A 15,867-nucleotide genomic window follows, 5' to 3' on the forward strand; every position below is an offset into this window, starting at 1 on the left:
TGATCTTCTGCATTCTTGCACGTGAAAGACCAGCTAATATTAATTAAATTTGTTTTTCCACAAATTTTCTACTGATAGAATGGTAAGCACCCTCCACTTCCAACCAAGAGGTTGTGAGTTCGAGTCACCCCAAGAGCAAGGTGGGGAGTTCTTGGAGGGAGGGAGCCGAGGGTCTATCGGAAACATCCTCTCTACCCCAGGGTAGGGGTAAGGTCTGCGTACACACTACCCTCCCCAGACCCCACTAGTGGGATTATACTGGGTTGTTGTTGTTGTTGTTGTTGTTTCTACTGATGGAATGGATTCCTGTGATGCTCTCCAAATTGAGGAATGTGGAAAGTACCTGTCACAGAGTTCTCTCTTTTCCTGTGCAAATTACAGAAAAACTTTTCCATGAAAATGTTGCCCATTTCCAGCAATCTCTATCTATTATTGATGTTTTATGCTTGTAAAGTAGTTCCTACAAGGTGAGCTCTTCCATCTCGCAGTCTTGTAAGTTTCTTATTGAAGCTCAAGTCCCTTTGAAATTATGCCTCCCACTCTTTGCAATCTCGACAACTACTGCAATCTGCTGTCTAGAGACGTTGAATATAGCTGGATAACATCCACATAGACGGGCGTCAACGCACAATTTCTACTTCCTATAGTTTCCTTTTGGCTCCATTTCCTACATTAAATCTCACAGTTCTATTGAAATTATCTTCCCTTTCATTGTGCTCCTCCATAATGTTATTCCATATGGTCGCTTTACATGATAATAAAAAAATGTTACCTAAAATATGAACAGTACTTTCATGGACAAAAGAAGTTTCTCTAAACATCATATTTTAAGTATTCTTCAATGCTTCATGCTATTCTATTCCCCAAAGCAACAACCTATCATAGAACGATGTATTTTCTTGGTTTAAACTTCTTATTTTGATTTGCATGCGTTGCCAGTTGATGATGCTAGCCATGTTTCACTGTGTTTCTAATTTCGGCCATTTTTCATTAGTTGCTTGACCTGATCGCCAGTTTTAATTTGTGGGTTTATATTTTTAATGTACAGGAATTATCTTTCGTCTATCTTAATTCAAGAGATTTTCCTTACATGGGATCATGATGACTTATCGATGAGGGCAAAAGTGAGTACTTAACTGGATGCTCATATACTTGGTCAAAAATTTCCTCCATCTAGTATTATGCTCTTTGTGAGGAATTTAGTGCTATCATCTTGCCTAGTTCAGGCTTCCGAGCTATACATAAACCTTTCACTTTCTATATTTGAAGGCTGCAAGAATCCTGGTGGTCCTCATGTGTAAGCATGAGTTTGATATTCGTTACCAAAAGCAAGAGGATAAATTATATATTGCTCAATTATATTTTCCCCTTGTTGGCCAGGTGCGTGATTCTAATTGAAATGTCTTATGAGCTTTAGTGTTCCCTTATCGGTAATGTTGTTTCTTGCGCGTCTTGTTCGAAAATCCTTATAATGTTAGAAAATTTCTTGCAAAGCCTCTTGAGTGCTGTACATTACAAGGTTTCTGAGAACATATTTACTAGGATTAAATATGCACTTGACATTAAGGATGTCTACCTTTCGGTTTTCTCTCTAGCTCTAAATAGTAATGAAGCAAAAAAGGGAACTTTAGTGTTCTGGTTGTCCTTGCTAGAAATTTTGGGCTTATGTTCAAGTTGTTGCACGCTTGGGTGTTTTGAAGAACATCTCACATTTTAGTTGTCAATCAATTGACCAGACCCTAAAGTTAGTCTAATCTAAACAAATGGCGTGCGTCAGGTTCTTGGTGAAGTGCCTCTAACACATGACTAGTATTATTAAAAGGGTGTTTTGTTCTTCATGAATGGCATAGAAAAGATCTACACATTACTTATCCTTACCAGTGCACCATAGCAGCGGCTATTTGGTGGGCCATTTGGAAGGAAAGGAACAATAGTTGTTTTAAGAACAAAGAAGATTTGTACTTCAAATTAAGTGCAACTGTATATCTTTGCGCGGGATTTGGTGCAACATAGCCCCCTTAGATGTAAATGATAGATCTGCAATTGTTGACTTTCTTAATTACCCAAAAGGAATTGTTGACTTAGCTCATTACACAACTTGTAGTGGCTCAACTGTTTTAGCTGTAACTTTCTCTAGCAGTCCCTTTTTGCTGGTATTTCATCAAAATTACACTTAGCCTATCCAAAGAAAACAAATCTATATCTATACTATCATAAAAGTGGAAGTCCTAAACTAAAAAGTTAAAAAACCAAAATATCCTTTTAACAATATATAATTTTTCTTTATTAATAATGGTAATTAAATAAAACTTTGAATAGATGGATTTATATTGTGTCTTCTCTAAATAGTTGTGTCCTTTCATTAGTAACTTATTTTAAAGAACTTTTGAAAGGTTTAGTTGTGTCACTGAAAGAACACAACTCTTTGTTTATTTTATGATATTATTATGATTATATAGCTATTCAATATGGTTTACAGAATACTTGACTAGCTACAAGATAAAGTAGTGTCTAGATCAACATGCAGGCACTTCAACTAATTTATCGAGTACCTACTGCCTCCTACCAGCATAAGTATCGGATAACTATATCCACCAAAACTTAGACACATAGAAGATATCACCTAGTAGTCTTTTGCCTCAACTGGAACTTGAATCCTGATTTCCCATGATTGTTCCGGCTTTCACTGATTGATAGGCCATGCCATTGGGTGCCAACAAGTTAGTTATAATAATAAGTGGTTTCTAAAGCCCCTCTGGTTACCTATTGTCTTATATTTATCTATCCCGTTTAAGATCTATACATGACTTCTTATCCTTACTGGTGCACCATACCAGCTGCATCTAGATCAACTTGCAGGCACCTCAATTAATTTACTTAGTATGTACCATCTCTCACTAGCATAGGTACTGGATGACCATATCTGCCAAAGCTTAGACGCAGAGAAGAAATCACATAGTATTCTTTTGCCTCAGCTGGAACTTGAATCCTGGTCTCCCATGATTGTTCCGGAGAAGAAATCACATAGTATTCTTTTGCCTCAACTGGAACTTGAATCCTGGTCTCCCATGATTGTTCCGGCTTCATTGACTGATAGGCCATGCCATTGGGTGCCAACAAGTTAGTCTTAATAAGTGTTTTCTAAAGCCCCCCCCCCCCCACACACACACACACACACAATTGTATTATATTTACCGATCCCGTTTAAGATCTATACATGACTTCTTATCCTTATTGGTGCACCATACCAGCTGCGTCTAGATCAATTTGCTGGTGCCTCGACTAATTTACCGAGTACCTACTACCTCCCACTAGCATAGGTACCGGATAACCATATCCACCAAAACTTAGACACATAGAAGAAATCACATAGTATTCTTCTGCCTCAGCTGGAACTTGAATCTTAGTCTCTCGTGATTGTTCCGTCTTCATTGATTGATAGGCCGTGCCATTGGGAGCCAACAAGTTAGTCTTAATAATGAGTCTTTTCTAAAGCCCCACTGGTTACGTATTGTCTTATATTTACCGATCCCGTTTAAGATCTATACATGACTTCTTATCCTTACTGTTGCACCATAGCAGCTGCGTCTAGATCAACTTGCTGACACCTCAACTGATTTACCAAGTACCTACTACCTCCCACTAGCATAGGTACTGGATAATAATATCCACCAAGGCTTAGACACATAGAAGAAGAACAACAATATACCCCGTATAATCCCACAAGTGGGGATAGACACATAGAAGAAATCACCTAATATTCTTTTGCCTCAGCTGGAACTTGAATCCTGGTCTCCCATGATTGTTCCGGCTTCATTGACTGATAGGCCATGCCATTGGGTGCCAACAAGTTAGTCTTAATAAGTGTTTTCTAAAGCCCCCTTGCTTACCTATTGTCTTATATTTACCAATCCCGTTTAAGTTGCTAAAGAGTGCATCAATTAGAAGAATGTTGCTGGAGACAACAAAGAACAGAAGAAGTGGTGTCACTTTGTAGATGGGGAACTTTCTAGTTCTTGTATAGATGGGCCTAGGGTAAGGGATGTTAAGATTTATAATGATGCGTTCTATTGAGGAAATGGTTTGGAGGTTCTGGATGAAAAGCAAGATTATCTGCAAGGATTATGGTTGAAGTAGATGGAGTAATTGAATCAACATCCGTCTTTATGATGCTACGGGAGGACTTCTTCAAGAAGATGAAATTTTAGGTAGGAGATGCTAGAATTATGATCTTATGGAATAAAATTGGTACTTTTTTAGCACATTAAAACAAATTTGTGATAAAATTTTGCATCAAATCCTTGTATATAGTTCTGTTAAATATAGAAGTGAAAAATATTCTCACAATTGGGTTCAGATCTCTTGAGCTATGAAAAATGGACTCTATGTTTGGAGTTTGAACAACTCCCTGAAATGCTATTTGACTTTGAAAACTCGAGAATAAGAAGGAAATTTGTGTTGGTTGGTTTTTGTGGGTAAAAAGATAGGACGTCGTCATCGACATATTTGCAGCTTAATTGAAGCCAACATAAAGATCGAGGTGGGGAATGGTAGACATACAAGGTTTTGGCAAGATACTTGGATACTCACCTCTAAAGATAAAATATCAGACCTAAATAGCTTCACCTCTAATAAAGATAACTTGGTCTCAGACTGTTGGAATACTAGCTGCTGGTGTATTAGTTTTAGAAGGAATTTTTTTATTGGGAGGATACCTGGAATGTCTCTTTTGTTGGAAGATTTGAACATGGTGGCATTAAGTGGTGAGGTTCTGACATTACTTTCTGGATCAGGCAAAGAATGGCAGCTTCTCTGTCTATTCTGCTACAAAACAATTAACAGTAGGGGCAGCCCCTTTAGCTAAACATGGAATTACTTGCGAGGTCCAGGTCCCCTTCCAAAAGTTGTTGCTTTATGTGCTTGATTACGCATGAGTCATTGCCTGACTGAAGCAAACTATAGAGAATATGTTTGTCATTATGCAGGTGTTTTATGTATAACAATGAAGAGGAAAACTGCAGTCATCTCTTTCTACTTGCCAAAACCTTTGGCAAGTCAGATCTGATCATTATCGTTTAACCTAATCAAGATCCTATATACCATGCCTCATACAGTGAGGGAGTGAGGCAGCTCCTTACCATCTATGGTGTTCACGTGTTGCAGGAATAATGAAATTTTATGAAGAGGATTTGGAAATCAGTATTAGCTTGTGTTCCTTGGGTATTGTGGAAGGAAAGCAATGCGAGATCTTTCGAAGGAAAAGTAGACACTATACATAAGATAAAGTTAAGATGCTTATGGCTTGTCTTTTTGGCGTAATCTTTAGGATGTTAAAGGTGAAAATAGTGAGAACTTCTATTATCCAAATTCCAATTGGATCTAAGATTTTGGAATGTCACTCTTCTTTATGGGCCTTCTGATGGTTGTATACATTTTTAAAAAGACCCTTCCGGGGTTAGTAAAATGCAATATCACAAACATTGCTACTTCAACTTGCCCCCAGGACTTTGTTTCAGTGGTAAGGATGCGGAGCGCGATGAGTGAGTTAGCCGCACGTCACGTGTTTGAATTTTCACTGATAAAATCTGATATCAAGTTTGAAGGAGGGTATAGGGGGGGATACCCCCAAAAGGAACCCAGCAGTCATGCTTCTTGAATTCAAAGTTAATGATTAAACCTTCAAGAAATATAGAGAATCATCAAGTCCATCCCATAAGCTCTCTAACAGTTCTCCAACATTGAAGAACTCTATTCTGCGACTTGATCTTCCTTGAGTAAAAAAAATTTTCTAAGGAAGAGGAATGCTCTTGACGGCTAAGAATCTAAGGAAGAGGAATGTTACTTGTGTCACATGGCACATTTTGGGCAAGGGCTCGCGTGAAGATGTCGACCATCTCCTCAAACATACTTCGGTAGCTTTGAAGCTATGGTGGGAAATCCTCAGATGGTTCAGATACTTTGAATGTTGTCAGAACAGGGAAAAAACTAATGTATTGTTGGAATTGTGGTAGAAGATGGAGAAAACACATGGTTTAGAATGTTGCCCCGCTAGCACTTATGTGAGTCGTTTGGAGAGAAGGAAATATGAGAGATTTTGAAGATGTAGAGATGAATTTTGTAAATCGAGGAGTGGCCTCTTATCGCTTGAATCTTTTTGGTGCACCCACGAAGTTCCTTTATTTATTAAAAATTGGGTGTCGTTTATAGAAAACCATATCTTTTTGTAGGTTTTCTACATTTTGGTTTACTTGTAAAAACGAGCATTTTTTGGCCCAAACATTTATAAAAATTTATTACTTTATCAATTAATAATCTACATCTGAATCAGAAATCTTGAACAATTTCTCTGAGCTCGATTGACATATTTTTACGTCATATATCTGCCTCAAGCTTGTGCTTTGCACTTAATGACCTAGTAGACATGTTGAGATTTTCTATGCTTTTCGCCTTTGTTAACACTATAATGTTCTTCTTGCCTTTCATGACATTTTTATATGTGTGTGCAGATCCTAGATGAGATGCCTGTCTTCTACAATCTGAGTACAATTGAAAAACGTGAAGTCCTGATTATCTTTCTGCAAATAGTACGCAACTTGGATGATGACTCACTTGTTAAAGCTTGGGAGCAGAGCATTGCACGGACCAGATTATTTTTCAAACTCTTTGAAGAGTGCTTGATGCATTTTGAGGTTAAAATATGTCTGAACTGCTACATTACTTAACATTCACAATACATTCGGCTTGAAGCTCGGATTTCATGATCATTTGGCAACCATGTTGTTGCATCTCTATAATGATGTCAATAGCCAAATAAAAAGATCTTTATAAGTTCGATGATAAAAATTTCTGAGATGCTACCCAAACTTAGTAGTCTCACATTAGAAAGTAGAAACATAACTTAGCTGGATGACATAAATTAGGTTTTTCGTGGAGAAGGGCCCAGTGTGTCATTAGCAGTGGATTTTATCTGGTTTATTTGTTATTCTGGTCTTCCAAGAGGAACAGAATTCAATATGTCAAATGTCTTTTGTTATTTTCCTGATCAAACTGTAGAATGGTGGTAATTGGACTTTCTAACAGTTATGAATGCTTCAGGAACAAACTTAAACTACTATGGATGATGTATGAGAGAAAATGTGATCTGTTTCTAGATTAAAGGTTCTGTCGCACTGCTAATTATTTTAATTATTCTAGAACAGAGCATATCATTGGAGCTTCGTGGGAATTAATTTCAACTGGGCAATTTTGCCGCTCTAGGATGCTGGTGTATGGTATTATTTGTCTGTTACTAGCCGGTTTGGCTCTGAGGCACTCATTTTGATTCTACATATTTTGCAGCATAGGAAACCTGCTGATGGCATGCTTGTTGGTAGTAGTTCTCGTAATGTGATGGGGGATGGACCTGCATCCCCAAAATATTCTGACAGACTTTCACCTGCAATAAATCATTATATGTCTGAAGCAGCGCGGCAAGAAGTCAGAGTACGTTAAAATACCACCCTCATCCTTTTTTGTGATAAAACTGTCTTCCTTTTCTCTATGCGGTGCTCCCACAACCACCCCCATCCCCATCCCTTTTTTGTGATAAAACTCTGTCTTCCTTTTCTCTTCTGCGGTGCTCAGTATCTTAGATCTATGCATCCTCAGGGAACTCCGGATAATGGTTATTTGTGGCAGAGGGTCAACTCCCAATTAAGCTCACCTAGTCAGCCATATTCTTTGAGAGAAGCGCTAGCTCAAGCCCAATCTTCCAGAATTGGAGCATCAGCGCTAGCATTAAGGGAATCTTTGCACCCAATCTTAAGGCAAAAGCTGGTATTCTTCTATGGGTTTTATTTGTATTACTTCCTAGATTGAGAAACCTTTGATTGTTCAATTATAATATTGATGCCTATCGCTAGTTAGAAGTCATGAACCTTGTGATTTTCATAACATACATACTCTGACCTTTACAAAAAGTACATTAGTCTCTGTCACTTAATGGTAATTTCAGGAACTTTGGGAAGAAAACCTGAGTGCTGCTGTTAGTCTTCAAGTTTTAGAAGTTTCCGAGAAGTTCTCGCGGACTGCTGCAACGAAGCGCATTGCTACTGATTATGGAAAACTTGACTGTATCACATCTATATTTATGAATGTGTTCTCACGTAATCAACCACTCTCCTTCTGGAAAGCTCTCTTTCCTGTCTTCAACAGTGTCTTTGAACTTCATGGAGCTACACTGATGGCAAGAGAAAATGATCGCTTCTTAAAGCAAATTGCTTTCCAAATTCTTCGGCTTGCAGTTTTTCGGAATGACAATATCAGGAAAAGGGCTGTAATTGGCCTGCAGTTACTTATTCGGGTAAGGCTTGTAGCTGAAGTTTGTGTACCAATGTTCCTTTTCACTTACTTTACTATTTAGAGTAATCTTTATCTATTGATTGCTAAACTTTGTTGAATGTTTCAATCTGCAGAGCTCGTTTTCTTGTTATATGCAGACGGGAAGATTAAGAGTCATGCTAACCATTACATTGTCAGAGTTAATGTCTGAAGTTCAAGTAACACAAATGAAACCTGATGGCACACTAGAAGAAAGTGGTGAAGCTCGTCGTCTTCGAAATTCTTTGGATGAAATGGCAGATGAAGCTAAGAGTTCTTCCTTATTATTAGAGTCTGGGCTCCCTGAAAGTGCACTGGTTGCTGTTCCGGAAGGATCGACAGAAAACCGCTGGTCCTGGTCCGAGGTTAAAGTTCTTTCTGACAGTCTTCTTATGGCTCTTGATGCCAGCCTGGAACATGCACTTCTGGTATGTGTTGACCTTCTTAATCACTGCTTTGATTCCAAATTACTACTATTATTCTGCAATGATATTTTGTCATTGACTCTCTTGAAATTCCCTTGCCACTACTATCTGTAGGGCTCTGTTATGAATGTCGATAGGTATGCAGCTGCAGAGAGCTTTTATAAACTAGCAATGGCATTTGCTCCTGTACCAGATCTTCACATAATGTGGTTACTGCATCTTTGTGATGCTCATCAGGAAATGCAGTCTTGGGCTGAAGCTGCTCAGTGCGCTGTTGCTGTTGCTGGTGTAGTGATGCAGGTATAACTTGATTGGATCACCTTTCCATTTCTAGTGAGGGAAGGAGAAAGTAATCCGGCTTCACTAATAAAAGACATCTTTATTAGTGCCAAAAATCCTATTTTAATCTGTTTCCTTGTTAATTTAGGATCCATAGCATATTTTTCTAGATCACTTGGACTGATCGTCCATTCCGAGAGCCGAGGGTCTTCGGAAACATCCTCTCTATCTTCACAAGGTAGGGGTAAGGTCTGCGTACGCACTACCCTCCCCAGACTGTGGGATTACACTGGGTATGCTGTTGTTGTAGGACTAGGACTGATCTCCAATTTCCATGAAAATGGTCATGGTTTTGCGGCTTCATATCTTGAGGTCTCTTTCTGCTAAAGCATTTAATGCTACTCAGCAATTACTTGATTTTTCTTTGCTGCAGAGAATGCAATCTTCTGCTGATCACATTAACCTCGTTGGCGTGATTTTTTCCTTTCTCGTGTATTCGCCTTTAGCAATACCATTTACTTCAAGTTAAAGGTACAAAATGGAACCAAAAAATATCTTCAACAATGCGTGTTGGGGTCTTTATATTTTTGTTAGAGACTTGTGCAGAGATGTAGGGATAAGGTGGTTTAAAGAAACATCTCGTTTTAGAGAACTAGTACTAGTTTTCTTTAAAAGACAAATATTTAGTATTTAAATGAAATAGATCGGAATGGATAAAAACAATAGTTGATTGACTGATGCAACAAAATGTAATGATTTCTCTGATCACTTCTATTGATACTTTGCATGAAAAACTTGTATTAAACACTTGATAAAAATGCAATATATGTGTTTTAGTTTATCAACAACCCTACTCTTGATGCATTTCGAACCTAGATTCATCCTGGTTCTTTACATGCTAATCTGTAGAGCCTATATTGCTCAAAACCTTTTCGGAGTTGCCATTTGCCTCTGCTATTCAGAGAGCTAGATTTCATGAAAGATCAAGTCATCTACTTGGTCGTTGGTCTAGGAGAGACCTAAAATCATTGACTTCTTAGAGTTGAGAAGGCCTTGTTCATCTGGTCGGAATGGTTGCATTATGTGCACGAATAATAAAGTCTATTCTCATTTATTTCAAGAATTATCCTTTTCCAAAAGAATTAGGGAGATATCTAGGCTACCTGAGTGATTCTATATGACTCCTTTTTCTCTTGGTGAAGTTTATCTGTTTAACTAAAATTTTGCCTATATGAAGAATGGCAAGTTTTTCAAAAAGAAGTGCTTGATTGATTATGCTCTGGTGTTTTTTATATGGCATAGCGCTAGAGAATGTTCCAAGGTCGGTTTTATATCCGAACATTTTTGAAATATAATATTATTCCATTTTGTATGTGGTGTAAAGCAGTAGGCCTATTCATGACATCCCCTTTATTGATCCTCACCGATATTGGAGGGTTTTCTCAATTTGATGCTACTCTGAACAGGTTCTCAAGTTATTTCCCAGAAAGAGACATTACTTACTGACTTCTTGTATGCGCTGTGTAAAGCTGTCCTTGTTTTGTCGCTGTTATTATTGCCGTGACTTAGGGCCATGTTAAACACTGTGGAATGAATAAGATGAATTGGAATGGAGCATTATCTAATTTTTGGTGTACAGCATGAAACATCTTGAAATATTCTATATCTTTACTGGAAGCAAAATCTGTCTAGGCAATAGCAACTAGTTGAGATTTGCATTAGGTTTGGTGTTTGATAGAAGTATCTTTAGTTTGTTTGGAGATTATATGTCAGTGCAGGGATAAGTGTGAGACTTAAAGAATCTCTAGTTTTAGAGAACCCATAACTTATCCTAAAAGACAAGTTATTGAGTGTTAGAGAAAAAGAGGGGCAGCACGGTGCACAAAGCATCCCGCATTCATGCAGGGTTCGGGAAGGATCGCACTCCAAGGGGTGCACTGGGTGTAATGCAGACAGCCTGCCCTAATACAAGCATCAGTGGCTGCTTTCACGGCTCGAACCCGTGACCTATATGTCACACAGATACAACTTTATCATTGCTCCAAGGTTCCCCTTCAAGCTATTGAGTGTTAGAGAAGTAGGCATAAATGGTGGGATGTAGTTATTTAGGATTCATACAGCCGAGCCGATTAGTTTAGGATTGACAAATGGTTGTGTGTATAGGCTCGAGTTTCTTATGACTAGATTTCTTCCCTGCGGATGTGCTTGAAGTCATCACCTGGTACCGCCTGTTGCCTTTGTTCATCGGTCACTATTGACGCTTTTAATTACAGTTAACCTAGTTTTCGTAGATCCAAAAGTGGTACTAAATGTTATGGTGTTAGATATTGTGGCGCTTGAACTTAGCCTACTAGGTCTTCGATCAACATTGCGTTTTAATTTTTAGAAGTTAAAACATGACGAGATATATATTGATCAGTGATGCTGACATGAATCTGTACCACTCTCTCCAGGCCCTTGTGAGTAGAAATGATGGTGTCTGGAGCAAGGATCATGTGACTGCATTACGCAAAATATGCCCCATGGTCAGCAGTGAGATCACTTCTGAGGCCTCAGCAGCTGAGGTGGAGGGATATGGTTCTTCAAAACTCACAGTTGACTCGGCTGTAAAGTATTTACAGCTTGCAAATAAGCTTTTCTCTCAGGCTGAGTTATTCCATTTCTGTGCAAGCATTCTAGAACTTGTAATTCCAGTATATAAAAGCAGAAAGGCATATGGACAGCTTGCGAAATGCCACACAATGCTTACTAATATCTATGAATCCATCCTTGAGCAGGAATCAAGCCCTATACCTTTCACAGATGCCACATATTATAGAGTAGGATTTTACGGTGAGAAGTTTGGGAAGTTGGATAGGAAAGAATATGTTTATAGAGAGCCTCGTGATGTGCGATTAGGTGATATAATGGAGAAATTGAGCCATATCTACGAGTCGAGAATGGACGGAACTACATTACATGTAATTCCTGATTCTAGACAAGTCAAAGCAGATGAGTTGCAGACTGGAGTCTGCTACCTACAAATAACTGCAGTCGATCCAGTCATGGAGGATGAAGATTTAGGAAGCAGAAGGGAAAGAATATTCTCTCTCTCTACGGGAAGTGTCCGTGCTCGAGTCTTTGATCGGTTTTTGTTTGATACCCCTTTTACTAAAAATGGAAAGACCCAAGGAGGCTTGGAAGACCAATGGAAGCGGCGAACAGTTCTGCAAACTGAGGGATCTTTTCCAGCGCTAGTGAACCGACTCTTGGTTATCAAATCAGAATCTCTTGAGTTCTCCCCGGTTGAGAACGCTATTGGAATGATCGAAACTAGGACAGCTGCATTAAGGAACGAACTTGAAGAGCCTCGAAGTTCAGAAGGCGATCAACTTCCCCGTTTGCAGAGCTTACAGAGGATTCTTCAAGGTTCAGTTGCAGTTCAAGTGAGTGTTATATCTTTGTATATTCTCTATAGTTGTAATAAATCACCTGAAAAATGTCAATTATTCCTGATATTTCTGCAAATTTTATGCATTTAAAGAGCTTACCTTCAGCTGCTCCCTAGTCTAGAACTTTTCCAACAGTGCATTTCATGTTATTTTCGATCTGGTTTTCCTGTTGGAGTTTGCTTATCTAAGTACAAATAAAACTTTTACAGGTTAATAGTGGAGTCCTCAGCGTCTGCACAGCTTTCCTTTCTGGTGAACCTGCAACTAGGTTACGTTCGCAGGAGCTACAACAACTTATTGCTGCTCTTCTTGAATTTATGGCTGTGTGCAAACGTGCTATTCGGGTACACTTTAGGTTGATCGGGGAAGAAGATCAGGATTTTCATACTCAGCTTGTAAATGGGTTCCAGTCTCTCACTGCAGAACTATCACATTATATTCCTGCAATTCTTTCAGAGCTGTAGCAGTAATTTTAATTGATATCCTTAGTGTTTTTTTGTATGTTAGTCTGTGTTCCTCCTATAATCTGTTTATATTATTTGTAACAATTTGGTTTTTGTATTCAGGCTGGGTCTTTGTTCATAAATTAGTCATTGGATCTCCATCTTTGTATTTATTCATCCCTTTGCCTTCAACCATACATTATCTGTTCTATGATTCTCAATTAATAGGCTATTTGTAGAAACTCTCCAGGTCGTCCATCCTGAAACTATGACTGCTGGTACTTTAAAGTAATCGTCTCTTCGTTATACCCAATATCAGATTGCTGAGTGGATTAGTCTCCCCAAATGCACAAGCTGATCAATAACAATAAAGCTCGCATGACTGCCTTTTAGGTGTGTTTGCTTCAGCCAATTTTTTTTATGTTGGATACGGTATTAGTCAAAAGAAGATTGCAGGGCAGGAGTTATCTGGATGTGTTATCATTTTGTGTATGCCTTTTCCTTTCAGCACGAGAAGATAAATCATGTTGATTGCAAGCTTTCTCCAGACCTGGAAAGCACGAAAAAAAAAAAAAACGACTCGAATAGTACACCTGTCACCCAGAGAGAAAGGGGTGATCTCGTAGTTGGCCTGTGAAAGATGCGTTAGGTGTTCATTTTATTTTCCGTTGAGGTTGAACCTTAACCTTCTTCGAGATAAGGGATGTATGGATTCTCAAGGAGAGGAGCCGTAAATCGTAATCCCCCAATCCCCTTCTTTGGAGATCTTTCTTTTATTTTTATTTTTATTTTTCCTGTGCTGTTTTTTCTTAGACCCAGGGGAACAGTTGGCAAGTCTAAATTAGTTGTTTTTGTGTTAACCTTTTGCTGTGTACGGATGCACTAATGTACTTTTGATGAAAGCAAAAGCATGCTCAACCTGCGAAAATCAAGTAAACTTATAATGTTACACTTTTTAGTTGCGTTTATTAATGGAATGATATTCACTTTACAAGGAAGATTCGCCAAGATTCTATGAAATTGTCAACTTGTAAGAGTGGAAATATAACATTTCAAGTATGTTGAAGATTATTGATTGAACTATGCGTGCACCTTTACGAGCCATCAAAGATGAAAGAATGCCGTTTATGGGACAAATACACTTCTCCCCTATAATTACCCAACTTAACGATTGTCTGGGACTAATTTTTGCATGTTTGGTTTGTTAAGAATAGTTTGATCTTGATATATTTCCCATGACGAAGCAACCGTTGATATTGAAGCAGCTAGCACGTCTCTGAACATACCTATTGTCAGAAGTACAGAGTAAGCAAAGGTACGAATTCCTCGAGAAAGTTGAGAACTAGAAAATATTCAAGCATACATACTTTAGACAAATCATTCTATTTTGATTTTTTACGAAAAGTTAACTACGTTATATTCTTTCATATCTTCCAATTGGAAAAGTACCCTACTTCTGATGAGAACAGATTGATGTTGAGAGAATTTACCTAACATGATATTTCATCTGACATGCATTTTACATTTTACACGAACAATTATGTGTATAATCTTTAAAAATAACTTCTCTGATTACTCCTTGAAGTATGTCACTGATGGTTTGGTGGCTTGAATTATTACTACTGTATACGGGTGAAACCAGGCCCATGGGACACCCCGGTTTCCATTAAGGTAAATCGAGCAAGAGACGTGATGATAAGAAACCGGAATCGAGGCGAGGGTCTCATCAAGCCAGGATTCGGGGCACAACGCCCACCCTCGGGAATATCGGGGCCATGACCCCGGGATCGGTCAAAATCTCAAAAGGCTTCAGAGAGTGTTGTCACGCTGCCAGCGGAAATCCGGTGATTAGTTAAACAGAAGACTTTTACCTTTTATGGAATTGTACCTAGGGTAGGACTCCCTTACTATATAAAGGGGGGTCTGGTTATTCATTAGACACTGTAATATGCATATCAAGACAATATACTATTATTTTCTCTATTATTCAAAGTTCTTATTCTTGTTCATCGGTGCTTGGTCATTATGAGTCCGAGATCGAGGGCGGATATTTTATTAAGGCTGCTGTTAAGTCCGGTATCACCCTCCTCTAGTGGTTTGATAATTTATTACCTCCTTTATCCGTTTAATCTAACACAACTTATCGTTTGTATCGAATTAATCCACGTATACTTAAAACCACAAACAAATTTAATTGTTATCCGTTTTTTAGGGTAAACAGTTTGGCGCCCACCGTGGGGCTAAGGATAATAGTGGTAATTTGATACAAATTTTCATAACACACCCTATTTTTCACTTGTTCTTTGAAGTTTTTAATTTCAGGTCAAAGCTTAAAATGTCGAACTTCCAATTTGCCCCTTTGAACATGGATGCTGAGTCTGGGCACCATGGTGAGAACAATAATGTGGTACCCAGTAACGAGGTGCCCCCTGTTGACCCCAATGGAGTTCCGGCCGCAGACCCGATCGACGCTAACACACATATGGCCATCAATGCAAACTTGCCTACCGATCCTGAGAACAACATCCATGGGGGAGTCTAATCGGTAGCCCAAAATACACACGACGGTGAAGGTGATTGGATCAACTTGCGAGTAATCTTCGAAATATCAGCGATAGCCCAGTTGCAAAATCAGAGTCGCGCCCTCAGCAGAGTCGAGCCCGAACCATCCCGGGAAAATGCTTGCATAAATGAACCAATCGTAGAAAGGCCGAGTGAAACTGAACCTGGGACTAACCCCGAGATCATAAAGATTCTTGAGGAACTGACAAAACGGGTGAAATCGGGAGAAAAAAAAATCGAAGCCAATGACAAAAAAGTAGAAACCTACAATTCTATGGCCGACCAAATCCCAGGAGCACCACCGATATTGAAGGGCTTGGATTCCAAGAAGTTTGTTCAAAAACCTTTCCCTCCGAGTGCAGCTCTGAA

The 15,867-nt window shown here is 38.8% G+C and overlaps 1 protein-coding gene across 1 annotated transcript in view; it reads left to right on the forward strand.

Annotated features, from left to right (window-relative positions):
• The window catches only part of LOC107798217 (guanine nucleotide exchange factor SPIKE 1), a 56,536-nt gene extending 43,358 nt beyond the window's left edge, over window positions 1–13,178 (forward strand). Inside the window, exons 22-31 of the mRNA XM_016621191.2 lie at window positions 1,049–1,124; window positions 1,270–1,380; window positions 6,507–6,689; window positions 7,339–7,482; window positions 7,648–7,815; window positions 7,994–8,341; window positions 8,454–8,786; window positions 8,898–9,083; window positions 11,516–12,487; window positions 12,703–13,178. Of these exons, the coding sequence (XP_016476677.2) occupies window positions 1,049–1,124; window positions 1,270–1,380; window positions 6,507–6,689; window positions 7,339–7,482; window positions 7,648–7,815; window positions 7,994–8,341; window positions 8,454–8,786; window positions 8,898–9,083; window positions 11,516–12,487; window positions 12,703–12,957 (2,776 nt within the window). The 3' untranslated portion in view covers window positions 12,958–13,178. The remainder of the gene's footprint in view (window positions 1–1,048; window positions 1,125–1,269; window positions 1,381–6,506; window positions 6,690–7,338; window positions 7,483–7,647; window positions 7,816–7,993; window positions 8,342–8,453; window positions 8,787–8,897; window positions 9,084–11,515; window positions 12,488–12,702) is intronic.
• Window positions 13,179–15,867: the final 2,689 nt, after the last annotated feature.

The sequence above is a fragment of the Nicotiana tabacum genome, chromosome 15, assembly GCF_000715075.1.
Source record: "Nicotiana tabacum cultivar K326 chromosome 15, ASM71507v2, whole genome shotgun sequence".
NCBI classification, from domain to species: domain Eukaryota; kingdom Viridiplantae; phylum Streptophyta; class Magnoliopsida; order Solanales; family Solanaceae; genus Nicotiana; species Nicotiana tabacum.